This window comes from Orbicella franksi, chromosome 8 (genome assembly GCF_964199315.1).
Source record: "Orbicella franksi chromosome 8, jaOrbFran1.1, whole genome shotgun sequence".
NCBI lineage: Eukaryota > Metazoa > Cnidaria > Anthozoa > Scleractinia > Merulinidae > Orbicella > Orbicella franksi.
Window position 1 is genome coordinate 25,703,020 of NC_138152.1, and position 27,772 is coordinate 25,730,791.

General features: G+C 39.3%; 1 protein-coding gene across 1 annotated transcript; it reads left to right on the forward strand.

The window, feature by feature from the left end:
• The first annotated feature begins 5,472 nt into the window (after positions 1-5,472).
• Positions 5,473-26,753, forward strand: LOC145494025 (signal transducing adapter molecule 1-like). Its single transcript, XM_081473492.1, has 20 exons — positions 5,473-5,990; positions 7,321-7,402; positions 8,193-8,275; positions 9,457-9,597; positions 11,269-11,364; positions 14,181-14,260; positions 14,998-15,061; positions 15,440-15,530; positions 16,278-16,315; positions 16,804-16,863; positions 17,230-17,333; positions 20,731-20,822; positions 21,337-21,405; positions 23,495-23,529; positions 24,246-24,333; positions 24,679-24,733; positions 25,342-25,404; positions 25,718-25,832; positions 26,065-26,172; positions 26,254-26,753. Exons 4-20 carry the CDS (start codon positions 9,577-9,579, stop codon positions 26,623-26,625), a joined length of 1,551 nt encoding a protein of 516 aa, XP_081329618.1. The 5' UTR covers positions 5,473-5,990; positions 7,321-7,402; positions 8,193-8,275; positions 9,457-9,576; the 3' UTR covers positions 26,626-26,753.
• Positions 26,754-27,772: the final 1,019 nt, after the last annotated feature.

Consider the following 27,772-nt stretch of genomic DNA (forward strand, 5'->3'; position numbering starts at 1 on the left):
TTGGTGACCTACTGTGGCTTTGAGTTAAGCGCCAACGCTTGCTCCAAGCAGGGTTTGTAGCACATTTTGGCTAAGTCCATAAGGGAATTTCTCTCCAGGGACTAAGTACATTTCTCCAGTGAAAAGTGCCTCTCTGAAGTAGACAGCCTATGAAAGACACGAATGCAGCTGCCTTGAAGGCATTAATACACCCTGTCGTGCATGGTTACTATCCATGGAAACATCAGCAGACGCTTCCTCGGTCACACCCGTTGATACTGGCACTGATGTTAAGGTCGCAGTGTTCGTACCTCTTTACAAAATGACCTGAAGTCTCCTTCAGAGAACGAGGCTTTCAGCAGAAATAAACAAAGAGCGATGTCTGACTAAATTGCAAAAGAAACCCCTGACCATTAGCATGTTCAAAAAGCTAAATAGTATCATTGTAACAGCATCAGTTCATTAGAATAACACAGAGGCCTATTAGGGTAAGGCGTAGGGACAATCTGCAGTCCTTCCACCAGTGGTTCACTATCACTCTTCTCGGTTGAGCTTTGCAAGTTGACTGACTTGACTCGTGGCTCCCGGCCACGCCCATCTAGTAGTATGTCACCACCCCAGTACGTGAGTATGTGTCGAAAGAAAACTTGAGATTCTATCAAATACGATTAGCATTACAACCAGACCGCTTGCGTGTTGGACAACGCTGAATTACAATGTGCAACAGGCTTTTCCGGTTTAACTGTTTTTCCACCTGTCCACGGTCAATGCAATATGCGCGCCAACAGGTATCTGACTCAGCGGAGCTAAACTCAAAATTATTTTGCTTAGTGATCGCTGTGATACTTCGAGAATCATGTGGTGTTTCAGTGTTGGCGTTAAGAGCTAGAGACCACTTAATCTTCCATGGCATACAGATATTCGAAATTTCCGGGAGTACCTCCCCCCCCCCCCCTCCCCGACTGTAACTACAACTAAAAGCCATTCAAGAACAAGAAATAATTGCTCCTGGATACGACAGCTTTAAAAAGCGCATTTCAATCTACTGTCACTACTTTAAACTTGTAATTGCGAAATGTTGAACATTTTCGCGAAAGCAGTGGAAGCGTGACTGGGCTGCTCGTACGGTTGTGTGACAACTTTTACTGAGTCTCGAATATCAGCCACGCAGCATGGTTGACGATATAATAAAAACAGATTCATGAGGCCCCTGATTCTTACAGCAGAAAGCTTGGCCTCTTTAAGGCAATCTGGAGTGGTATTGAGGGGAATCGACGGCTTTTAGGTATGTTTTCTGCAACATTTTCGGATTAAGTTAGTCGTATTAATATTTCGTTTATTTGTTTCGGGTCAGACCGTTTCACTTCTTGTTTCCAATTTATATAGGCGAAATTTACTTCGAACTTGCCACTACACTTTTAGACTTTAACGTCCTTAATGCTAAACAGCATTCCAAGTTGACCCATTATTGTGTCTTGACGAACTTAAAGCGTTTTGGTGAATCGAAAACATCGAGGTTCCAGGAAACCTCTGCGCGTTTGTTATGAGAACCATTCACAGTGTTGTTTACATTAAGAAATAGACGCGCTGACAAACTAGACGTGACGGCGGACAGGAAATTAAGCAAAGTTAACGCGCTATGTTTCGATCGAAAACGTCTAAAAACAGTTTTTATGTAGTGGACATTATGAGGACATTATGTTTCTACTGATAGCAGTGAATTGCTTAATTGATTGATTAATGATAGCCTTTTACTTTCGCTTTTGAAATTGATTTGTCTATTGTTCGTGTATAATTGTTGTGTTATTTGCGCCCAACACATTGACATAGATTTTCGTTTTTCTCAAAGGGAAATACTGCGAGTTCGAGCATGAAACTTGGCATGGTATATGTGTAATAATGATATTTTAAGGCTGTAAAGTAAAATAATCGGAAAGTGAGGTACCAGGTGCATTTTTATGCTGTTAAACATGACCAATATTTTGCCGTTATTTTTCACACGCTTCATAGGTGTTTTTAAAATGGTTTGGAAAACCACTATATCAACATATCGGAGAAGAGTTTAAAACGAGGAATAAAGTAGAGAGGTTGTTCCACATCTGTGTGAAGTTTGAAGTCAATTTAATTTATTTTAAGACTTAAGCAGCGCTTCGTCCTCGCACCTTATTTCGGTCATTTTATTACACGAAAAACCGCACTTTGACCGCGCTTTCAAATTTTCGCGAATTTCTGAAAAATAAAAATTCGCTGGAACCTTATAACATGATTTTTAGAATTAGGTCACCTAAGGGTATCTTTGGGCAGAATATGAGCGATTTGCCAAATGGGTCGTTGACCGGCGTTTCTCGATCCTAACAGTCAACCATTCTTAATTCTTCTTTTTCACAAAAAATTTGAAATCTTCTAAATTAACATTCCAAACTGCTTCAAATACCTTTTCATTCTGCAGTCCGTCTCTAGGGCCTACTTCTACAATTTTGACTTTCTTTACCAGGTGACTGACAGGCTTAAAATGAAGCATGAAACATAATTTAGACTTTTCATGAAGTTGGATGCACTACAACTCTACAACTGGCCATTTCCAGTTTACATTATATCAACATAATACTGATGGCCTAAGTCATCATATACATGCTTTACCGAGTTCTTCCCAGGCTCACATCAGGGGCTGATTTAGGGGAGGGGGAGAGTAAGATTGAAAAAAGACTGTAAATATTATTATGGTAGAAAAAAGGCCAACAATCTGGTCAGGTAACCCACTATACATAATTTATACTAAGGACATTGTTAGTATTTTTCAGTTAGGTTCCAATTTCCAGATTGTAACATTTTGAGTGCATGCCTCATTGATTCTGCAACCGGGTCACAGTAAAATGCAGAATGCAGACTGTAGACTAGCTGTAGACTGCAGACTGCATACTGCAAACCGGGATAAAATGCAGACTGCAGATCGACCAGGGGCAAAATGCAGACAGCAGAATGTAGACTTCGAAGAAAAAAAATATATTGTGTTATTTCCATTATCGAGTATTGACTCTAAAACAGGGTTATTCAGGCTAATCATAGTGAAAAGTCTGCACTCAAGTTTGCCAGAATATCACTCTGGTTAGACTAAATACCCCTCTTGTTAGCCTGAACATCACTTAGGTGAGGTGTGTGAGCTTGAACATCTATAATTCATTTCTTGAACATTTTATAAAGAACATACTCTTTATGTACAGTTGTATTGCTAAATTGCGTGTGCATTAATTAATTTTAAGTGCTTACACAGAAATTTTTGAAAACACCAGAAAAGTGAGAAGTGGCTTCTCCCTCTTTGCTTTGGTTTGAGTTGTGGTCGAGTTTGTACCAGTTAAGGCTGTAACTGCTCAGAATTCTCAACCAGGCATTAGAAATTGGTCCATAATATAAATCATAAGAAGTAGGTGTGAGAGCAAAGTTTTTAAAACTCACTCACTATTGAGATCATAAATTTCCATTAAGCCCCATGGTAGCTTACTTCATTAACAAGATGTTTCCTGATGAATGTACAAATGTATTTGCGCGTAGGGGCGGGGAGATTGGCATAGGTGTGAGTTGATCTTGCATATGTCTGCATCCCACATTGCAATCTTACCAGTAGCGAATTACTGAAAACGGTCATTGCAGAGAAAGAGATAATTAGATGTGTCCTCATGTACCTAGAGTTCTTCCCTTTGACATGTACCTTCCGCATTTTCTTTGATTGTTGAGTTTGTTAGCTGGAGCGTGTTGTTCGGTAGAAGAGGACAGAACAGCGCTGCAACTGTACATGGTGTGGCTTCTTACTAATTGAGCAAACTGAACGATCTTACATTTCTTAGAAAACAACATAAACCCTGCATTAACTGCCTTACCTTACTAGACAACTGCCTTACGCTTGTTCGAATCATTCGCCCTGGGAACATTAGACTTGGATGCGAAAATGACTACAAACTCGCGAGCCTGCGATCATAGCAAGTACTCCTCCCCAGGGATTCTTCCCAGGGATTCTTCCCAGAGATAACCGGCCAAATCTTGTTCAGGGATTTCAACGTGAAAGAACACATTACTGTGGCCCATTACTGTCATTACTCTTTTGTAGTTCGAACATCTTATAATTTCACGTGAACTGGACATAGGAGGAATCTGGAAGACGACAGACGAAGATGTTGCCAATGATTTTATGGGATCGATTTTTTATTTATTTTATTTTATTTTATTTTATTTTATTTGTTTTATTATTATTATTAACAATGGTATTTCTAAATAATGTACCCTGGGTGCAGAGGACTTTTAATCCACGGTCCACGAGGACGTTACGCTGGCCTTCCTCAGTGCTTTGGGCACCAGCGCGACGTTCGCTTTGACCTCGAAAAGAATTCCTCTGGCACCCAGGATATAAATAATGAAATATAACGCCATACAACAAACTCAGTGGACATGCTTTCTATAAACTGGCATTTAAAACCGCAGAATATTTCATTACAGCAATGAGTCAAATGAAGTTTTGGATTCTTAAAGAATTTCATGTAATCCATTTCCATAACATTTGCATCGCTCTTGACGAGTATAAAAATACATTAGTGATCATTCGCGTCACAGACTTCTTCGTCGATTCGGATAAGAGATAAGGTCTCGTGACTGTGAGGGATGGGTCTACAAACAAACAATGTCACATGTCATGTATGTACGAGGGCATGCATTGTACTGTATGTGGGCATGAGGGCGGTGCGGGGGGGGGGGTGAATAGGGTAGGAATTGGCCATGGGTAGAGGGGGCGAGATTGCTTGATACTAAAAGCAGGATTTTAGTATACACAGTTTTTAATGAGCATATATAGAGACTCACTATGTTAGTTCAGTATGATACAGAAACAACCTGTGTGACAATCGCTTTGTGCCAGGAGGATGGTCCATGGTGCAGTAGAACTTCCAGCTGTGCTCAACCATGGCCTGCTCTGGGTTGGACACATTGATGAACTGTTGTGTAAACTCTCTTATTGTGTCCTCAGGAAAAAGTAATAGTTTTAGATATGGATGGAATGATACTAGTTCTGTCATCAAGCAGGAAAATTATAACTGTGCCATGGGTGACTGTCAAACAACAGATTGGAAGAAATTAGTAGCAGGTTGAGTTCACATCGCCAAACTTGAAACCGTGTTTTAAAATTCAAATTTTCCCTACAAGTTGCCGATTACGATTTAAATCAAAACCCTGTTTCGGACTTACGTTATAATTAGTTCCCTAGTTCAGACCAATGTTAAATAACCGTAAACATAATTTGTGAAGGGCTTTTGTTGATTTTCTTTTCGATAATGATGAAAAAGTGGCTATTTCTTAAAAACATACCCATATCAAATCTAGAGTGCAAAAACCATACCCTATTTATGACCAAAACAGCTGAAAAACCATACCCTTCTGGGCCGCAAGTACCTATACAGCTCATGTAAGGGAGTAACCCCCCTCCCCCTCCCTGGGTGTCTCCTGGACCTTCAACCTTTTCGCGTGACTTGCTTTTTTATCCCAACAGATCAGTCAGGGTTTAAAACCAAAGTAAAACAAAACATGATTCCTGGGCGCAGTTTTATTGTGCTTTTTTTGTTCTTTTGCATTCAAAAGTTGGAACAGTTTACACTGGGCACTGGTTTCTTTTCTGGAAATTGTAGAGGGTGCTCACTATTTAGCAAAAAAATCCGGAAATTTTGGTTGAAAGTCAAATGGAATAGTAATTTTCCGGAAAACCGCCAACCGAAGAGGCGCATGCTCTTCGCTGACCTTTGAAGAAGACTAATTTATTCATCACGTGGAAGCAAGCAAAACAAGCAAGGTTAACGATTCGACAGGTCTATGGATTAGGACTTCGAGTGTTTGTGTTGCACGTAGAGTTGAAATTTTTGAGGAATTCAGAAGCTACGTAAGTTTAAGAAGAACCTTTCGCTTTGAATACAAGATTGTATTGTGTATTCGAATTTGTATCCACTGGAAATGCTGGTTGTAAGAGAAAGCTCGAGGTAAGGTTAGCAAACGAATAGCCTTCAAAACTCTCTGAAACGCCACAGATTGATTTAGTAGCATGTGGATTGTTTCCTTTCTCGTGCTGGGCCTGAATTAATGTGACCTTTTATTTGTTCAGTTGTGCGTATTGAATAATCAAGGGTGGGAAACTTGTTTTGGTGTAGAACTACTGGTACAAAAGTCAAAGAAGATGGCGCCTGTACATTTTACCATAAACGCCTTGCGAAACAGCCATTTTAGGCGCATGTACATTCGAAATTCTTATTTTTTCGCAATTCTTTCCTGTACTAACGGCATTGTGCATTATAGGTTTGAAATTTTTAGAGGTATTCTGTGGTTTAGTAGAGGGTGCACTCAGATTAATTGCATGCAACCTAACCCCCCTCCCCCAACCCCACGGATGTAAGGCTCTGGCATTTGCTCCTTCTATAGAGAGCAAATACACCACTATAATTATGAGCCAGTTTCAGTTTGTCAATTGCCCTGCCCTCTGTTTGTTCAAACTTGAAAATTATTTCAATCATTTTTAAAGCCGAGAAATTTATTCACACACAGTTTTTCTTTCTTTTTTTTTAATCTGCTGTAGTATTTCTATTTTGTCTTACGACATACGTGGCAACTAACATTATTTAGTTCTATTTCGTGGAGTTTTATATTCTGAATGGCTAATTCTCTCTATGAGATGCCCCTGTGTCATGGTAGTGGTATTCATCATCTGGGACTGGATATCATATTTAACTACAGTTAAACCCCTAGTGAACAGACACCCTTGGGAAAATAAATAGTGGTTGCTTTACGAGGACAGGGGCCCGTTTCTCAAAAGCCCCGAAAAGTTTTCAGGCCTACAAAGCCATTTTTAGTTAATTGGTATTTAGCGACAGAGATGCCTGAAACTTCTTTTATGAAGGGATCCTCTGTTCATCTTAAGAATATGTGCATAAAACAGCTCTGTAGTCACATGGTTTGAGATTTTGCAACAGCTTTTCGGGTGCAAAAACTTTTCAGGACCTTTGAGGAACAGGTTCCTGGCCACTAAATAGAGGTTAAAACAATAGAAAAGCCCTCATCGGGACTGATTACTGGCCGCCTACTAGGGGTGGCCGTTTAATAGGTGGCAGCCTTATAGGGGTTTGACTGCACCATGATTCCCTGCAGGTGCATCTCATAGAGGTAACAGGCCATTGCAGATTACAAGAATTTCAGCAGGTACTCTGTAACTGCAATGTTTTCAAATTTTTTTAATTTCATTTTTTATTTTTCCTTGGATTTTCAATATCATCAGCAACTGAGAAAGCAATGTATTTACTAGATTACTTCTTTCAACAGTTTGTGGATGATTCATGATAATGGAACAAGTTGCACAGGATTGAGGAAAAGCCTCCTTAAGTTGTGTTTTATTACATTACAGGTGAATAGTTTCTTCTCATAATTCTAGTTAGTATAAATTATTTCCATACATCGAATACTGATATAGTCTTCTTCCGATGGTTACTGGTGTCGTCACGCAATGCTTCTCTCTAGAGAGAAAACAGAAGTGCCGTGCAACAACCCAAATAACACCTCCACTGTGTTAATTAGCACACTTAAAGGTTCAATCATCATGATTACTCCTTAATTACAGTGGCTAATTGTATGGCCTACCAAAATATCTTACTTGAGGTTAAATGGTGATATCCCAACTTGCGCTAGGTGGGGAATAAGAAGCTTTGATACTCAAGGACAACCTTACATGTATTTTACTCCATATAAAACAGACCCTACAGTTACTTTAATATTCATCAAGGTTCCATCATCAGTTGTCAGCACAAAGTAAAGACTTGAGATAGCCCTTGTCACAGTTAGTTTTTCTCATTTGCAATACAATGTAATCCAAGGCGGATTCGAGACAATTTTGGTCTGAAACTACGAAACAGCCTAAAATTGCCTTGCACACGTGCTAGATTATATTTTAATGCAAAGGAGAAAGGTTAACTGTGAAAAGGGCTAATCTTTAAAGTACATAACAGTCCAAATTTTTTTTTTTACCTGCAACTTTATGCAGTTCCGTCACTTGCCAGTAATTTTGGTCCTGCAACATGCATGGCTCTTTCCAATTGCTTCATGTATGTTTATTAATTGATAAACAAAGGTTATCATTGTCCTGTCTAATTCTTAGCTAGAAAGGATGGAATTTAATTATAGTTTGCTTTCTCCAACAGTTTCTGGATAAATTACTTCATTAATAATGGCAAAACTAACAAAAAGATTGAGAGAGAAGTTAGCAGTATCATGATAGCATATGGTGAATAACATTTTCTTTTTTTAGTAAAATGAGTATTCCTTCAACTGAGGGACTGTTAAATGTTTGAATTCTCTTAAAATAAAGTAAATTCATGTAAATAACCTTTATTTACTTGTACTCTCAGCATTGTTTATGGCACAAAGGCTAGTGGAGCCGAGCAAATTGTTCTGAAAAGTCTTGGAGGCTCTCCTTTGTTAAAGCAGCTTGTTTTCACTCCTTTTCAGGGCCTCTGATGGTCACAGAAGAAAAAGTCAAATTTTGTGGGTTTTTCATAGACAAATTCGCAGATAAAACAGCCAATTTTGTGGGAAATTTGCGGGAATTTTCGAGCAAATCTTGCTAAGAAACGAGCGGCAAAAAACGGCTTATTTTGTGGGAATTTTCTGGGAAAATTTTGCTGGAAACCAATCGGTTTTGCATTGCTTTGATGAACATTTTTAACAAAAAAAGATGGCAATTTTACCATTTTTTGTCTGGGGGGGGGGGGGGGGGGGGATGATGAGCATTACCCTCTACAATTTAACAACAGAAACTCTGACTACTTATAATTGTTGCCTTTCTAAAACCGGCAGTTTTGCAGGAAAATTTGGGCTACTCGTTTGTACTAGCGTATGTGTTTACCATTTGTTTGACCACGAGGTTTTTTTCAACAGAGATCATCATAAATTTTAACAACAATAGACAATGCACCAATGGCAAAACATTTACATGTACATCATGGCCACAGCCCAGTTTTTGGCAACAGTAATCTAAGAATGCCAGGTAATTTGGGGATGTTGTTTAAATACTCATTGCAGTGATGAAGTTTCATGATAAATTTCTAAGTTTATGGCAAGTAAACAACCCCAATAGCCAATACAAGTTTCAAATATGTTGTTAATGACATGTACTTGGTAAGATTTCTAGTGAATTTTGTGGTATTTGGAATGTTTTTGTGAATTTGGCAGGATTTCACGGATATACTTGAAATTTGTGGTCCCACAACTGCATGAAATTTCAGTAGACTTGTTTTTGGGTGGCACAAAGCAGTATAGCTAATTTTCAGTAGGCTTGAAGTGGCTACTCGCTTCAAGAACTGAATTGTTTTGGAATCTTTTGCCTTAACATGTAAATAAGTTTATAAATACTGGTATCTTAAGTAAGAACATAATGTACAGTTGTTGTTGTTTTTGAAATTTCAGCTATAATTTCGTGTAAAGAGGGCCTTACCTTGATAATCAGCAATGGACACAGCAAATAACGTGACTTACCATAGTTTGGGGGACTGAACACGATCCCAAGGTCCAGTGTAAGACTACAAGATGGTGCAAGCGGCGATCGAGGTGGGCCTGTTAGACAATCTATATTCATATATTTTATTTCCTACTAGTAGACCAGTCATAACTTACTCATCTTGAAATGAGAAGGGTATGTGGCCCTTTAATAGCTGCAATGTTACATACATGCATACCATACCTACCTACCTAGCTACCTAGCTACCTACCCCCTTCCCCCCTCCCCAACACACACACAATTCATTACTTATCTGTGATTACAAAGTGAAAAACAAATACCATCTATATGCCACAAAGCATTGGCTCCTTTTGAGCGGAACGTCCTTCTCTTCAACTGTCGAGATCTCTCTTCTACCCTAACAGGATCAATTTCCTTCATTATTTTTGCCACCAACTTGCGAGGAACATGCATATGATGTCGCAATCTGAGGGGTGCCAAATACTTCTGTAACCTGATAAACTTCCAGGACCTCTCATTTCTTCACGAATGATAGTTTATATTTCAGAATCATCCATTACCTCGGCATTACCTTTCCTCTTTAATCCAAGAGATCTCAGCCGTCTCTTAAGTGTTCACACACACATCTGAAGTCCTTCACGTTTCTTGAGAAGACCCACAATAACATCATAAGGATAATCTCGATGAAAATAGTGCGTTATTACTTCGTCTATATCTTTTTCAGCCGCACATTTATCTCAGAAACTCTCTTGAACTTCCCCGATACCACAAAAACTACAAAACATCACGAATACTACTTAATCGACGAGAATCGCACAGATTTTGAAAAATGGAGGGAAATACTCGAGAGATACCCAGTCCCTTTGGCCAAGTGCACATGCATGATGTGTTCTTTTTTATTTGCAGTGTACATTTTGTTTTTTTGCAGCGTTCATTTTTTGTTTGCAATGTTTCTGTTATTTGCAGGATACGTTTTTTAGTTGCAGCGTACTTTTTTTATTTGCATCGTTTGCTTTTTGTCTGCAGTGTTTCTTTCCTGTTTGCAGGGTTTCTTTTTTGTTTGCAGTGTGTCCCTTGTGGGCCATGGTTTGTTATTAAACAGGTAGATGTAAAAAAGCTGATGAAGGTTTCTCTTATTCATGGTTTGGTCTCCTGAGAAAATGTTTGAACTTGAAGCAGGTTCCACAAATATTACGAATATGCTTCTTTGTGATGAAAATACGGAGATTCATGACTGAGCATTCAAGCATGCTTTACAGAAAACAAAATGCTATCCAAACCTGACCCATCTTCTTTACCGAGGTAATACCTTGTCCAAATGTTGCTGCAGCAGGGCGAATACCCTCCTTGGGTTTATCTAGGTAAAGACGAGGTTGAGTGCGGGAATACCACGTCAATGACACGTGTAGGCCCTGCGGTCAGAACACAGGAAATGGGTGAATACTTTCAGGCAGTACTGTAAATTATAAAAGTTAGGTATTCCAGGCACATTTGTACAGATAATTATATGTAAAATTTCAAAGAGTCGGTAGTTGTTATGCTGGCCTGTTCTCTTGGAGATTTCCCTTTTAAGATTTCTTGTGAGTGGTTATGATCATCTGTAAATAAATTGTTTCTGTTGTTTGCAATCCCTAAGTTGCTATCATTAACAAAGTCAGTTGAATTATGATGAGTTAAGGCTAGACAAGTGTGTTTCTTACTGTAGGTTCATTAGTGCATACCTTCCTCAAAGTGGTGTGTTTTTCTCTTTGATAATTTAGCTCCTATCTGCTTGTGTGAATAATTGTGATAGAGTGTTCCACTTGGAAGTGTGCTCCAGGGATTTTGTCAATGAGGCAAAAAGTATAATTTCAAGGGTAAGTACTGTAATATTACAGTTCAGAAAAAAATTGCAAAATAATGGAAATATATTCTGCTTCTTCATCTTCTCATTAACTAATTAACAAGTCCATAATGTTTCAAAACAGCTGTCTGTTTCATGTGTTGAGTTACAGTTGTACATACATGGACATCAGCTGGAGAGTAGCAGAAATTGAAAGAATAGCACGTTTGTGAAAAGTAGACCATTCTTTTGCTTAACACTAAGCAATTAACAGAACTATGACCTGAAACAGGCTGCTGTGTTGTGGTCCTGGCCAATGCACATCCCAGGGGTGAGCACTCCCAGATAAAAATGATGTGGGTGCTCATTGTACCTTTTAGGGATTAAAAATGCGATTTTGGTACCTCTTAGGGTGTTAAGCCTCAAAAGGTCCACAGCGGGAACTTTTGCGGTACCTTTAAGGGTATTTGAGCCAAAAAAATGTGACAGAAGATAATGTGTTATGTAAGAATTGGTACATGTACCTCTTAGGGGTGAGAATAATTTCAAGCCATGCCCACGAAACAGGATCTTGGTACCTCTTAGGGGTTCTTTTCAAAATTTCTGTCTTTTTAATGAGGGAGTCCCTCCCCCTGGGGCTTACACAGACATTAGTCTGTTTACTTTACCATAGCCAGGTTCAACACAGTAACTCATGGCAAACACAGCCCACATGTAATTAAGCTATCTAAGACCTACTAAGAACACTGAACTTGACCGAACCGGTTAGCGAAAATTGTTAGTACACTGTAGCAATTGTTTTTTGTGTTCTAACTAACCTTGTGTTGCACATTAGAAACAATAAAACCGTAATTTTAATCATTATTATTAATCTAGTCTTTTTGGGCTGTAATTAGTTAACTATGTCTTGCATGTTTAGATTTTATCTTTTCTTTTAATGATTGGAACTTTGTAATCATCATTTTCATATAGGTGTCCACATTTAGCTTACTGTTTACAGTAAGGTAGAAGTTTTGACCTGGTAATAAAGTTATTCATTCATTCAGTCATGACAAGAGATACATTGTATATCTACCTGCAGTTTTGAAAAAGGGGTCTGTTAATTGTGCTGTGAAGTTATTTTTGTTGGTAAACTTTTCAAGCCAGTTTGACTTGATTAATAGTCTTTTGGATTTTCTTGTTTTCAATTTCAATTTGAGTCTGATTTTTCTAGATGATGGTGGGGGCTGTAGATCATAAACATGCAACACTGTCAAAATCAAACTGGTTTGTTATAAAGTTGAAGCCAAAGGTAAATTTTGTAAGCACAATGGGGTTGTTGTAATGTACCGATCTTACCTCTCCAAGCCGACGGGCAGGTCAACCTTACATGGGCTCAGACAGTGACTTAATCTGAGTGCAAAAGGACATGTAGTTTTACAGAAAATGTATGACCTCAAAACATAGCATTACAATTGCACTTTTCCTTGAAGTTTTGAAAAACGCATACCTAATTTTACTCCGCGAGCTGTGCTGAAATCGATGCTGCAGGTATTAATTTCAGCTTAGCGTAGCATAATATTTTCCAGGGGGGCTCCGTTACCGGAAAGTCTGGAGACATCTACAGGAGTGTGGCTAATTGTGGATACCTCTTTGGGGTCCCTGGCCCTTAATCCAGGGGGGTGGGGTCGGTTTGAACTTGTGTCCATAGTCTCAAGTCAGTCTGACAGCTGCTGAGTGGAGTTCAGCTGGGTATGTACTTAGCTGTCCAACATGACACAATCCTTAAAGTGCATGGAATTTGCCAAAGCTAAGTGGGTTTATTGCCTTGGCAGAAGGTTCCATTACTGTCGTGAAGGAGGCTGATATGTGCAGAGTGGTACCTGACCCCCAGGGGGAGGGGGAGATTTCAAGGCACTTTAGTTTGCTGTCATTAAGTTATGCTTGTAAAGAGCTTTTATCTGATATGATGACATTTGAGCCTGAATTCATCCACAGGTGGCCCAGAGATTCCAGTGTCATTTCCTTTTTGCACTAGATGAAGTGTGGAGTGTAGAACTTGGTAAGCACTGCTCACATGACTCTATTAGGCACCAGGTGTTATTGGGCTGTTCGGACCTGGTTTTCAAAACATCAGGTATATATATTCTTCATGTTTTGTGAGCTGCACTCAACAGAGGTTACCTCCCTCAGCCATCCAGGATCCTGTTCACACACAAATATATATAAATTAACTATAATTTATAACTTTTTAAAGGCTTCAAACAAGGGACTTTGGGTATACATGTACCTAGGTCATTGCCCCCCTGGATCAAAAGCAACAAGTTTGAGCCTGGCCTGGCTGTTCATGGCTTGTCAGCTTAGGGTAAATTATTTATCAATTAAATGCTTGAAGATAACATGCAATTTAGATTCTGCTCATCACAGGATGGGCTTGAAGTACTGTAATTTTATGCATACTCAAGCATTGTGCTAGGAGCCACTGGGTTCCTCTGACCCCAATGAATACCCACCAGTTAGTTTCTGTTTGTTGATAATTTGGTCTCCAATAGATGGGTCATAAACATTAGGTTTTAGTAAAAACTTGTAGATTTTTGTAACAAATTGTCAAATAATGAATAAATTTTAAAAGAAGATTTTGCCATACATATCACTACTTTGATTGATCACTTGTCCCTGTAAAGGCACCTAAGGTTGAACATTCCAAAGCTGGTGTAGGCCTCAGTCTGTACTTGTACATGTTATTGAACAAGGCTCAGAAGGTGGTTTCAATGGAGACTGTGCTGTGTTTGTAGCATGGTTTTGTTTGTGATGAACACTTTTCTGGATGGATTTTGATCAGTTGTACCATGTTCATCATTTTGTTTCTAGGGACATCCCAAAGTAACCGAAACACTGACAAGCCTGATAAAGGAGTGGTCTGTTAGCTTCAAGGATGACCCACAGTTGAGGTATACAGTGTGTGTTAAATTTTTTGTTGACAATTACAGTCAAACCTCTCCATGGATACAGACACCTCTCTAATATGGACACCTCTCTAATACGGACAATTTCCTATTTACCGACAAAATTCTCAAACATTTCCTCTTTAAAAACCTCTGTAAGACGGACCCTCTCTAAAACGGACAATGGACACTAAATCGCGACCCTATGGAGCAAATTCATACAAATGTAACCTCTTTGTTATGGACCCTCCAGGGATCAGGTGTCGATAAGTTGCGGTATGTACCATTTCCTGTCGGTGGTTACACAGACATTGACACTTTGTCATTCAGCAATACCAATACCAGAACAATATCAAAATGTTAGTTTTCAAAACTTACATTTTGCAAATGCAAATACAGTACAGTGTAATCAAAAATACTTCTGTGGAAACTTACATGTAAAAGTGACGTCATCATAGTGACTTCCAATATGGACACCTCTCTAATATGGACACTTCGCTCTGTCCCTTCCGTGTCCATATTAGAGAGGTTCGACTGTACATGTCTACTATAGGGTGTTTTAAATGGGTACCAGATAAATTATGGAAGGTACATGTGGATGTACAGTAACATTTTACTACTTGAAGCTTAATACAATGAAACCTGTACTAAGCAGACACCCTTCAGACTCTCATTAGATGATTAGTAATAGAATTTCATGATGTGCATTAATTTTAAGACTTTGTCCTCTTTTTCAATTTCAGTCTAATACCATCGCTTTACAAAGAACTTAAAGCAGATGGAGTTAGTTTTCCTGACAGTTCCAAGGTTGGCTTATTTTACACACTTCTATTCTATTTCTTACCTTTGATTCTTTGTACCTGCAGTGCAATTTGCGCAGCAATAAATTATAGCAATGAGGCTATTTATTACACTCTATTTGTGAAGAGAAAGTCTGAAATTCAGATGAAATTAAATTATGTAATACACAGAGAATGTAAACAGATAGTGAAGCACCGTGGTTGAAACTAAATGCAAAGTGTTTTGGTAATTTTCATAATCAAAATCTATTGAGTAGTTTTGACTACTAAAACTACAGTTTTTAGAGAACAAAATGCCACTTTTTTTCATTATTTTATTTATTTTATTGACTTTTGTATATATTTTTATATAGTATTGCATTGTTTGTAATTATACTGTTTATAGGACACAAGTTCAAGTTCACCAAGTTCATCAAGTCATTCTTCAGCTCCTGCAACAGTTAGTGCACAACAAGAAGATGAAGATTTAGCAAGAGGTACTTGAACATCACACACTACACAGGTTTACTCATTCTGACAAAAACTTGAGAAAGGATCTCTACAAAAAAAGTCGATTTTGAAGCAACTTCAATGCTTTTAACTGTTTTGTACATTACACCCTTCATTCAGTGAGTGAATACTTTACATTTTGTTGAGTTTTCACATGACCTTGTGCAGTCACATGACAAATAGTCAGAGATGAGGGCGTCGACCTTCCCTTGCCAATATGCAACCATAGCATGGTACAGTGTGTAGCAGGCATGATCACGACAACAAAATGTTTTTGGCAAATATCTTGGCATCATTTTTTTAGCAAACAATTCTTGGGCCTTCAGCTACCCTTCTCAAACTCATAATTCATCAAGTTAAAACAAAGCAAATCACAACTGTGAAGGAGGTTTGGATACCTGGTCTTAATTAGCATACAAATACTCCCCCCCCCCCCCCCCCCCGTCATATTTTCAACTTTCTTCTCGGTGTTTGGATATCCTGATGAAACACTGTCTCTTATGTTTGATATATTACTTCCCTTCCTCACATCAAATGCAATTCTGAATTGGAATTCTCTCCACTGAACCATGCGACCATACATGTATTTCAGCATTGTTCTAGTGGGAGATGTATGTGGGGTTTGGAAGGTGTCTGTATGTTGATGATTTTCCAAGGGTGTTTTGACCCAAGATTCTCTTGCCTTCCTTTTCTGATACAGATATTTGTCTTTTTTTTTTCTTTTTCACCTTCAGCAATTCAGTTGTCCCTTCAGGAAGCAGAAAGTAGTAACGTAGAGCATCCTGATTTATCCTCTAGTAAGTAGTCATCGTTTTTACTGTGTTGTTCAAATCATTGCTTTTTCAATGAGTTTTCTCTTTGTTTTCTTGAAAGTCGGTGGTATATATGTGACATGCTTTGTACACAATTGGGAGCTTTTGCTTAAAATTTCAGAGAGTGAAAAACAAAAACTATTAAAATGTATCATGATATTGACCTTTCTAGTGATAAACCAAAAATTTGAAATGCCCTGAAATATCGTCGTGCAGTTTTACAGCTGTCTTTGATTTTGTTCAGCATTTAAATACTTAATATGTAAGTCTTCTCTGGAACAACATTGAAAAACATACCTGTAACAGAGTAGGCATGTTCTTGTTTGTTGAAACAGGGTCCAGATCAATTGATTTTGTTTGGTGACTAAGCTGTTGATCATTCTTTTGGTGTCCCTTCAGTTGTTTTTCATGACTCTAGAAGTTTGATTGTTTCATTCAATATTTGTAGCCCAAGGTGTCTAGTTTGTACCCAAGCTTCAGTTCGCCCTCACCAGCTCCGGCAAGAAGGGTAGGTGTCCTGCTATATCCAGTTATTTGATCCACTTTCAACAAGTCAAAATTGAAATTATTAGTTATCACCTCTGTGACATCTATGTAACAGGATTCCATTCTGTTTGGTTTGATCAATCATATTTGAATAAATTTCAATGGCATGTGGTGGGTTGGGGGACATTGTCTTTGTAACACTTGCCATTGCCATGGCAACTACAACCTGATGTTCGAGTGATTTTGATTAATAAGTTCTCTTTGAATCCAACAGAAATTTATGAAACTGAAATGCAAAAACCTGTATCAGTACAAGCAAAAAAGCAAGCTACGACCTTAAAGAAAGACAATATAGCTTTCAACTGAATGTCTTTTTGTATTATGTTAGGTTGAGGCCAAAAAAGTCCGAGCGTTGTACGATTTTGAGGCAGTTGAAGGCAATGAACTTACATTCAAGTCTGGAGAGATAAAATTATCTGTTCTTGATGACAGGTTGGTTCCTAACCTAATGTTGTTTTGCTGAACATTTCTTTTATCAAACACCTGCTGTTTGTTGCCGAGGGGGGGGGGGGGGGGAGGCGGGGGGAGGGGCGGGAATCCCAGATAAAAAGGACTGGAGTGCTCGTCGGAAATTTTGAAAAGAGCCTCTGCCAAGATCCTGTTTTGTGGGCGTGGCGTGAAACTTTTTTCACCCCTATTAAAAAGGTACCAAGTCTAAAACAACACGTGCTCTCCTGTCATTTTGTTCCGCTCAATGCCGTAAAAGGTACCGCAAAAGCTTCTACTGTGGACCTTTCAAGGCTAAACACCGAAAGAGATACCAAACCCGATCTTTTAACCCCTACAGGGTACGACGAGGCACCCTCGTCCTTTTCCTATGGGAATCCGCTCCAGGAGGTTTGTTGTTCCGTAGACCACAAGCGATCCCTGCAACCAGCCTGCTAAACTGCTTTCCAAGAGTACAAATACTGTGAGATACTTGTGTTCAGTTCGGCGTTATTTGTACTCTGCGGAGTGCATTTGGATGATAAATACCTCGTACTAATGGAGTTCCAGGTCCGCACTGCAAGTTATGGACCAAGGTTTTTTTTCCTCCTTCGATTTACGACCAAAGCATGAAGCGTGCTGGCCATTAATCAAAGGAGAACTTACAGTACAGACCGTGATCACGAGATATCTCTACTATCGTACGGGTTCGGCAGACCATTTCGTAGAGGTCAAAACCAAAATGACTCAATTCGAGACATGTCGCCAACGTTGAGAAATCTTGACGATAAATAACGAAACGCTTTCATCCTCATCATTCTTTATAGCCCCCAGTGGGGCACAGGGGCGCTTTGGCAACAAAAATAAATAAATAAATAAATAAATAGCGAATACCTCCTCTAAATTAATCAATCACAGCGCGCGTATTCCTATCCATTCATATCCTATCCCACCAAGAAACTCCTACCTCAAGAAACTCATCGAAAAGACCGAAAGTGTAATCAAGCGTATGCGTTGGAAAGCCTTCTTCTTCGAACAGAATAAAGATAAAAATAACACAGACCACAACAACGACGACGACAACATTGACAACAACAACTTTGGTTTTAAATCAAGAAAATGCCCTCCTCAGAACGAAGACCTAAACAACTTTGAAACTGACGTGTACGAAATGATCAAGAACATTGAATTCAGGCAAATACGAGATGACTTCCAAGACCATCTACAACAAGACATTAGGAAAATAAACAACTCCACAAAAACATTCATACCTGCTGACAAAACAACCAACTACTACGAAGTAGACAAAGCTTCGCACGACAAGCTTCTCAAGGACAATATCACATCGACGTACAAGAAAGCAAATTCTAATACGATTACTGCTATTAACAAAGAAGCTCAAGTCATTGCTACTAATCTGAACATTGACGACCGCGCGGAACGCATGGCTGAACGACAGGCTTTTATAACACTCAAAGACCATAAAGACAACTTCCAGAACAAACCTACATGTAGACTCATTAACCCTGCAAAAAGTGAGATTGGACGTATCAGTAAAGAAATCCTCGCGAACATTAACACGACTGTGAGACAGAAGACTGGCCTTAACCAATGGAAAAACTCATCATCCGTCATCAACTGGTTCTCCTCTATACAACACAAAGATCAACATACCTTCGCCGTATTTGACATTGAGAACTTCTACCCTTCCATTACTGAGAAACTTCTTACAGACGCAATCAACTTCGCCAAACAATTCACTTCCATTACGGACCGCGACATCGATATTATTATGCATTCAAGAAAATCCCTTCTCTTTGACAGTAACACCGCCTGGATCAAGAAAAACAAAAGTTCTTTTGACGTTACTATGGGCAGCTTCGACGGAGCCGAAGTATGCGAGCTCGTAGGCTTATTCATTCTCGACGACCTGTGTAACATATACGGGATAGACAACATCGGGCTTTACAGAGACGACGGACTTGCCATCTTCAAAAACATCTCCGGACCTCAAGCAGACCGTACAAGGAAGGACATAACAAGACGCTTCAAGACATATGGACTTAACATTACCATACAGACTAACATGAAAATTGTTAACTACCTGGACGTCACCTTCGATCTTACAAAAGGTACCTACTGCCCCTACAGAAAGCCTAACGACGAGCCGCAGTACATCAACACAAAGTCTAACCACCCACCTAACATAATAAAGCAACTTCCAGCATCCATCAATCGCCGTATTTCCGCCAACTCATGCAACGAACACGAATTCAACAAGGCCAAACCAATCTACGAAACTGCTTTGAAAGCCAGCGGATACTCTGAAACACTAATTTACAACGAAGACAATCAACCAACACGCCCCCGACGCAACAGACAAAGAAACATTATATGGTACAACCCTCCATTTAGTAAAAACGTAAAGACAAACATCGGTAGAACATTCCTGAAGCTCATATCTAAGCACTTTCCGAACCAACATAAATACCACAGCCTCTTCAACAAAAACAACGTCAAAGTCAGCTACAGTTGCATGGACAACATGAAAACAGTAATCAACAAACACAACATGAAAATAACAAACGCCGACAACAACGCCAACGCAATCACCGGAGAGCAATGCAACTGCCGCAAAAAAGACCAATGCCCGCTAGACAACAAATGCCTGACTTCCAGTGTAATCTACAACGCACAAGTTACAACTAACAACACAACCAAGAACTACATTGGACTGACAGAAGGAACATTCAAACAGAGATTCTCGCAGCACAAATCCACATTTAAGCACAGAAAACACATCAACAGCACCGAGCTTTCTAAATACATCTGGCAACTACACGACAAAAAACAAGACTTCAACATCAAATGGTCAATTATTAGCCGTGCAAGACCCTACAACAACATTTCCAAACGATGCGACCTCTGCCTCACAGAAAAACTAATGATTATCAAACATAGCAACGACAATCTACTAAACAAAAGATCAGAACTTATTTCTAAATGCCGGCACGAGAACAAATTCTACTTGAAGAACGCTTGACACTTTCTTTATATTGTACTGCACCCACGCAGTTTATACTCGTCCCCGTAATTTCTGTCTTCACACCTATTGTTTTCCAGTATAACTATCACTTATTGTAATGCAACTAGTCCAGCAATTAGCCTATTGTTTAATACCGTGTATATATATCTAGTTGATAGGAATGCTTATCATTAAATACTGTCTGATGAGTGCGTAAGCACGAAACTCGGAGTAACAGCAAATCTTGCCTCTTCGTTATTACTCATAATATCAATGTTATTAATATAAAACACGACCTAACGATAAAGAAAGATGGTCAAATGTTTTCCTGCTCATAAACTTATATGACACTATGTGACCGTCTTTTTTTTTTTCCAGTGATGTGAACTGGTGGAAGGGTGAAACAGCTCGTGGCGTAGGACTATTTCCTTCTAACTTTGTGACGTCGGATTTGTCTGAGCCCGAAAGTCGTAAGTTTATATTATGTTAAATCTACCCTATATAAAACTACCCAGATTCTGGCCATGCAGGGTCTCTGTGTTGTATTCTTGTGCAACGCTGTGTTGTATTCTTGTAAGTGATCATTACCTTTTTCTTTCTTTCTTTCCTTTTTAATATAAACTCTTGCCCCCGCCTCGATTAGTTCTGGAACTAGTTACGGTGACAAGCAAATTTTGTACATGTAACTATATGTACGAAAAGAAAAAAAAAATTAAAGTTAAACTCAAACTTAGACTGAAACTACAAGTTTCTTTACTCTCAAAGTCCCTTTTACTATTGTGCCGAAAAAATGAACATCTGGCCACTTTGGAAACGAGAAATGGCATGAAAACAAGCTGTTTGAATGACCCACTCTAAAACGTGAGCCCAACTATATGAAACAGCTTCTCAGAAGTGGTAGTCTTACTAAGTTTGCAGTGAATTGAAAGCCTGTCTTCTACAAGTTGTAATCGATATGTTTTATATTTTTGCTGTTGTCATCAGCGTCGAAGGTGGAAAAGAAGAAGGTACGCTGGGCTGACGAACCTAGGCACCAGGCCCCGACATCTGAAGGTACTGTGTTTTATTTACGGACCTTTTATAATCGCAAATGATTTTCGATAATTTGGGAATTTCATTAATAAAAAAAAAGAAAACAAATTTTAAAAACGAATTAAAGCCCTAGGTGGAATTGAATAGTTCGGGTTAAGGTTACTTCCCACCTTCAGAGGCAAAAAAAATCGTTTTTTCTTTTATTTGACAAAATTTAAGTTCGTCATTTTATCTAGTGTTTCCAAAAGAGAAACATTAAAAATCTCAAAAAGCGGCCGAGTTATTTAGAAAAAACGTATTTTCAAATAAAGTTAATAAACTAGGAAGGTGTCACAATCTCGTCAACGGGCGAGAACCCTGGGGAAATTTTCGCGGCAAACGCTCATCGCTCGTATTTCATGTCATTTGCATATTTTTATTTACATCACGCACTTGACAAAAATTCCCACGTGGAAGCTCTTTACGCTAACTCCTATGGAAAAATCAAAAGCAGAAAAAAGGCCTTGGGTAAAGAAAACGAAAAAACCCGGCTCAAAGAAGAAAGAAAAACCTCCATATTATCAAGGAAAGAAAAAAAAACCTTGCTGAAAGCGACAAAGGCCCTTGGTTTGGCCAAACGCCTTCGACAATCTCGGCGTCTGCAGAAGATCCGGAGCGTTCGAATATCCTTGGAGCACGTAGCTTAAAAATCAAAGTTAACGTCAGTGCAGGCTGCGAACAAGATTCTTCGTTGGAATCTGGCGGAAGTGATAAAGAAAATGAAACCTACCCAAGGGAACTCATTTCAGCAATAAGGGTATTTCTTAAGCTGTCCGTCGATTCATTAACGTCTTGGTTTTCAGCGGCACATTTTCCGCCTTTAACCTTTTTAACGCGGGTTTTGCCTTTGCCTTTGCCTTTGGCGTCTTTGCCCATTATATTACGTCGCCGTCCTAAATTGAACTCCACTGAGCGAGATAAAAAAAACATGTTGCAATGCGATGCTTTTCCCGGGAAATCTTGATCTATTGTCATAGGCACTAGGAGGTCCTGTTGTTCCATTGGTTTGCGGTTTTATTAGGCGTGATAATCTCCGGGCGTGGCGCAAGTTGTTTACGAACCTTTACAAGCTAAAATCTCGCATTTGATTTTTGGAGGAATATATCCACTTTGAGCGAATTTATAGGGTATGCAGATTTGACGGATTTTCTTGAAATTTTGCCAGAACATTCCAGAGATAATGACAAACCAAAGTGTGTCGGGAAATTTTGATATTTAACACATTTTTCCCGTGGCGTCCATTTACGCAACGAGTCTCGCATATTTTTAGTTACTCCAACTTTAGAAGTGGATATCTAGACAACTAATCAGAATATCGAAAAAGCCCGACACACTTTCGTTGATTGATGCCTTGTGAATAAGACTGTGCAGCCATTTTGCTCGCACTGCGGAATCCGATACCCGATAAATTCAATAGAAGAAGCCTCGGTCGTTTCAGGCCTTACCGCCTCCTGACATTTCCTAAAAGAAAACATTGCTGAAATTGTATTTTTTTCGTAAAGTACATTTATTAAGGTTTCTTATGATATATAGTTTGTTTGGGTTTTATTGAAACTGGCGTGCGCACGATTTTTTTCCCGAAGGGCACCTGCGAAGGTGGGAAGTAACCTTAAGCACTGTCATATGAATAGCTTCGCACGGAGACTCGTTTTCACACGGGCAAGTAAGAAATGGCCTATTCAAGAAAATCTCGCTCGCTGACTGGCCATAAAGGCGTGTTATTAAGCGTGAAATCGCCATTGGATGCGGCTACATTTCAAATGGCTTTTTAGAGACAAACTTGGTCCTTGAGTAGATAAGTCACGTAAAGCTATTTGATTCAAATGAAATTCATTGCCAGACTCGTTCGTTCCACGTTGAATACATGATATGTACCATAGAACTCACTCGTCACGCGGTGAATTTTTCCGTGGTACACCGCTGTTGGCACTTTCCTACATTGTTCTTCAACAGATATTTAGTTGTTTTTAAACAGTTGTTAGCCCGCTTAGTAGGCTAATGAGTTGTAAAATGTTCCCTCTCGGTGTAGCTTCGAATTTCGTCACTTTGATTTTCTTTCTTTGTTATCTAGAGTCAACAGTACCAGTGAAAACAGAAATCAGTGAGGTGAGATTAGAGCTATAAAGTGATGAATAAATATCTTAACTGACAACTTACTCAATGGGGCTTTTCAGAGGCATTGAAACAATTTTCGTAAATCAATACGTCAATAAGCGTAGTAAAACAATTGATAACATGACTTCAATGCGGTTTTCTAACGTTTTACTTTGAAAAGAAATATTTTTAAAGAGCGTAGCAGGTTATGCAGGTGGAAAGGTTGTAAAGAAACTTTAAAATGAAGATAGTGAGAGCTGAGGCCAAGGAAGAAATAGAGAGCAATGGAACCCCTGCCTCTCCTCCCACCCACCCTTCTCCCCACCCTTCCCCCCTCTTCCCCCTTTCGCCTCCTCCCTACCCCCTCCCCCCTTCAATCTCCGTTCAGGGAAGGCTTAATAGGCCACGTTCCATATATCAATATTGTAACATGGCTCCGACGTTTTCAGGGCAAAATTGCAAATTTGTTAAGTTTCTCTTTTCCCCTCAATTCCCAAATTAAATGGGACTTGGTTTAACCCTGCGATGGACTAGCATCGCAGGGTTGAGACGAAGAACAGGCTAAGATTTCATGTTGGATTGGCTTCAGGTTCTCATAGAAACAGTCATAAGTCGCTTCACGTTACTGAAACCGGGATAAGCGCCGGCCTGATGGGCGACTTGGCTCGTATATAGACTTTAACTTTACTTTACTGTTGTTAATACCATAACGTTTTATTTGCATTTAGGAAAAGATAGACTTGTGTACAAACATGTTAAAGGGAGCCAATATCGAAGGCGAAGACGAACAAGAGGAAACAATTCAAGATATGGAAGGTTCGTTTTGTTGTAATGAAAATTGTGCCACTCTGCACTTGAGCAGGGTTGAGATGAAGAGCAGGCTAAGATTTCATTTCGGATCATCGAGCTTCAGCTTCTCCCTGCTACGAATAAAGAGGAATTCGTTGAAAACTTACGAGTCTTACATGAATGGGCGGAGGGGACGGCTGTAAGTTGAGACAAGAAGCCGCTACTAGATCTGACATTTGTATTTAGCTGGTCAGGGAAATTTGATTTTTATGTGTGGCAACCATGTTGTTAAATTACGGGCACGGGATGTTCTATAGTTAATAAATTGAAGAGTTGTTGTGTTAATTGACTAAGCTCTCCTATACATCACAGATGAATGCTACAGAATGGAGCCTCTTGTCAAGGGCAAGATTGAAGAAAGTGAAAGGTGAACCAAACCTCTTTATTTCTTTTCTTTTTTTACAACTAACAAAACCCGCTTTTACTGATCGTGTTGTTTTGATGAAAGCTATCCTTACATTTGTGTTAAACCCCATGTATGAGAATTTATCTAGCTAGCAGTTAAATTTTTAATAAGTTACAAACCGTAGGAAAAATAGATGGCGAATTGTTCATTTACCCATAATTCTTACAGAAAAGTTCCAAACAGTTCAAACCAAGCATACACAATGTCGTCAGTTCGGGGACAAGTGTTGCATTTAAGTATGGCTTTCCTTGTACTTTATGGGCTGTGCAAAGTTTGCATGGGATTGTGGTAAAATGTACAGCCGCCACCGTTTTTCCTACGGAATATTGTACAAATCAACTTGAGCAGTCACGAAAATAAAGCCTGAAAAAAAAAAAAAAAAAAAAAAAAAAAATATATATATATATATATATAGCCTTGAACGTCCTCCTCCAAGTTGTCTTTGACTTTCTACGTTTTCTCCTCCCTTCAGGCTTTCTATGGACTGCTGATTTCGGAGTAAAATTTCCTTCCATCCTTAGCATATGATCGGTTATGAGTAATACATCATCTTTTTTCCCTTTTTGTAGAAAACGCCAGGAATTATCATCAATGAACGAACAATATCTACAAGCGTTGAGTTTATACCAGAGGTAATCTCTTGATAGTTTTTTTTCTTTCATTGCCTCCCTTATGATTTAAACTTACTTCTCGCGCAAAAATGTGGGGTGCTATCATTCCACTTTAAAATGACCCCTGGCACTTGAGCTCAAAAATTTGATCGCAAGATGTCAAGTGGACTTTTTGCTGTGGAGTTAAGGAATGGCTGACAGAAGTGTACTGAATCTGTCTAAAGTGAAAGCTTAAAAATGCAACTCTCTCTTTCTGTTTGTCTCTCTTGTACGTAAAAAAAGAAAAAAGATCAAAAACAGGTTAGTAAAGCAGGTTTTTCTTTTTGTATTACAGGCTGATGAAAGAGCCATTACCAGTTCCTACGCTGCCTTATGGATATGGCGCTAATCCCCAGGCCTCCATGGGCATGTATCAGCTGCCTGGATCAACAGCACAGCAATACCCTCAAGTAAGATGCATGGAACGTCCCTAAGAAACTCTATCGGATATTCAATGTTGGATATGCTTTTTCTTATGGTAACAAAATTCTAAAAACCATCGTTGCAAGGTTTGTGGAAAGGCCGATATTTTTACCCCGATTACGGTTCGATTCGCTCTCTACATGTGTAGAAGCCCTGGGAAGTTATTCACATGGACGTTGCCCTGCGTTTACACTAACTCGTCCCGTTACTCTTTTCCAGGCGACACAGCTCTATGCCCCACATCCTGCAGGTTATCCCCAGGTCTCCCCTCCAACGTCACTTCAGTATATGAGCGAGCCGGGTGCCGTTCTGGGGTCATCTGTTATGGTGAGTGTTTAGAGGAAATCTTAATTCTTCATGCTGTCGGCGCTTTTTCCAAGTAATGTTTGTTTCTTGCACGATTCGTAGGGCACGGCATACTCGAGCCAAGGGCCTGTGCAGCCTTACGCAAGTCACATGTCCAACCACGTGACTTCAGCGCCTTACCAACCGACTCAGCTCAGCCAAGCGCATGCTCCACCCCAGGCCTCGATGCAGCCTCCAAGCAACGTCCAACAAACGTTCCCAAGCCAACAGCAAGTTCAACAACCACCAATGTCCTACCAGCAGCAACAGCAACTTCCTTACCAACAGGGGATTCCTGCGGCACCACCCGGGTATCCGTCCCAGAGTGCACCGCATGATTACTATGCCCAGTCTCTAGCGCAACCTAGCGTGGCGGGCTACTCGAGTTTTCCCGCGCAACCACAAATGGTTTACTCGCAGCAGCCGCTGCTCTGATAGTGACTGCGGTCTCGTAAATTCCTGGCTTTGATTGATTAGTCGTTAGTGGTAAAGTTTTGCGGCTTTAAAAGGAAACACAAAATTCCCTTTCACTGGACAAGACGAGCGAAAACAAGCCCATTCATAACGGTAAACAAATGAGTTGGACCTGTCTGGGTCAGAACTGTCCTGTTAAGAAAGTAACGTTGATTGATGAATTTTTCAGAGCTCAACTAAAGGTAACACCAAAACAGTTTAAGATTTCAGAGTTGAATGAAATTTGGGAAGGAATCCCTGGATAATAAAAACTGGTGTAATGAGTTTTATTCATTGTTCAAAACCAAGGTCCATACATAACACTGTAAAATGGTGCTTGATTAAGGCGATTTTTAAGTAGGATTAGACGTTATGTGTGAGTTATGTACGTTGCAATATAGATGTCGTGAGCAATTGTTTTACAGTTCCTCAATACGAAATGCGTGTAAGATATCATTTGTTATAAAATGTTTTACATGTAATAGCCAAATTTTATGCACGTCCAAAAAGGAACGTAATCAACATGAACTGCCATGTGATAAATTTTTAACGCCTTTAATTGTAATCTCATGTCTAAAAAGTGTTCGACACACTATATTCTTGATCGATTCCATAAATTAGGGTTTTGATATCATTGGTTCACAAAAGACAGAGTTACTTGCTTGCCATTGGTTAAAACATTTCGGGTGACTGACGTGAGCAAGTGAAAACTTGATTAACCGGATCGACGGAAATCCAACGACATTATAGGTTTATTTTTTATTGTGGGGGGCATAAATGAACTTTAAATTCATCAACGGGATTCCAGCATAACCCAATGGTTGAAAAATGCTACTTTGGGTTGAACTCAAGTAACAGTTCTAACAGAGCACTTGCTCTTGTATTGGAAATTTTCAAAGGGAGATTGAAATTACAGTCGGTACAAAATCCCCTTGCTTATTTTAAATTGTGTCAAAGGATAGAGCACGTGCGTCTTCTGTTTTAGTGATAGTTTCACTTAATCTTGTTTATAAACCACTACAGTACTCAATAGCTGAATGGTCATACATTAGGTATAAAGTTAGAACCCCCTTGTACATGTCAGTAAACAGTGCCACATGAAAGTAGTGCACAATAGCTTTTATTCGAA

What these genes read in the sequence shown, in the direction of transcription:
- LOC145494025 (XM_081473492.1), top strand. Translation starts at nt 9,577, where the DNA reads ATGGTGCAAGCGGCGATCGAG. An exon ending in TTATCTGTTCTTGATGACAG is followed by an intron (nt 17,334 to 20,730) that starts GTTGGTTCCTAA and finishes TTTTTTTTCCAG; the next exon opens with TGATGTGAACTGGTGGAAGG. An exon ending in CCAGGCCCCGACATCTGAAG is followed by an intron (nt 21,406 to 23,494) that starts GTACTGTGTTTT and finishes TTTGTTATCTAG; the next exon opens with AGTCAACAGTACCAGTGAAA.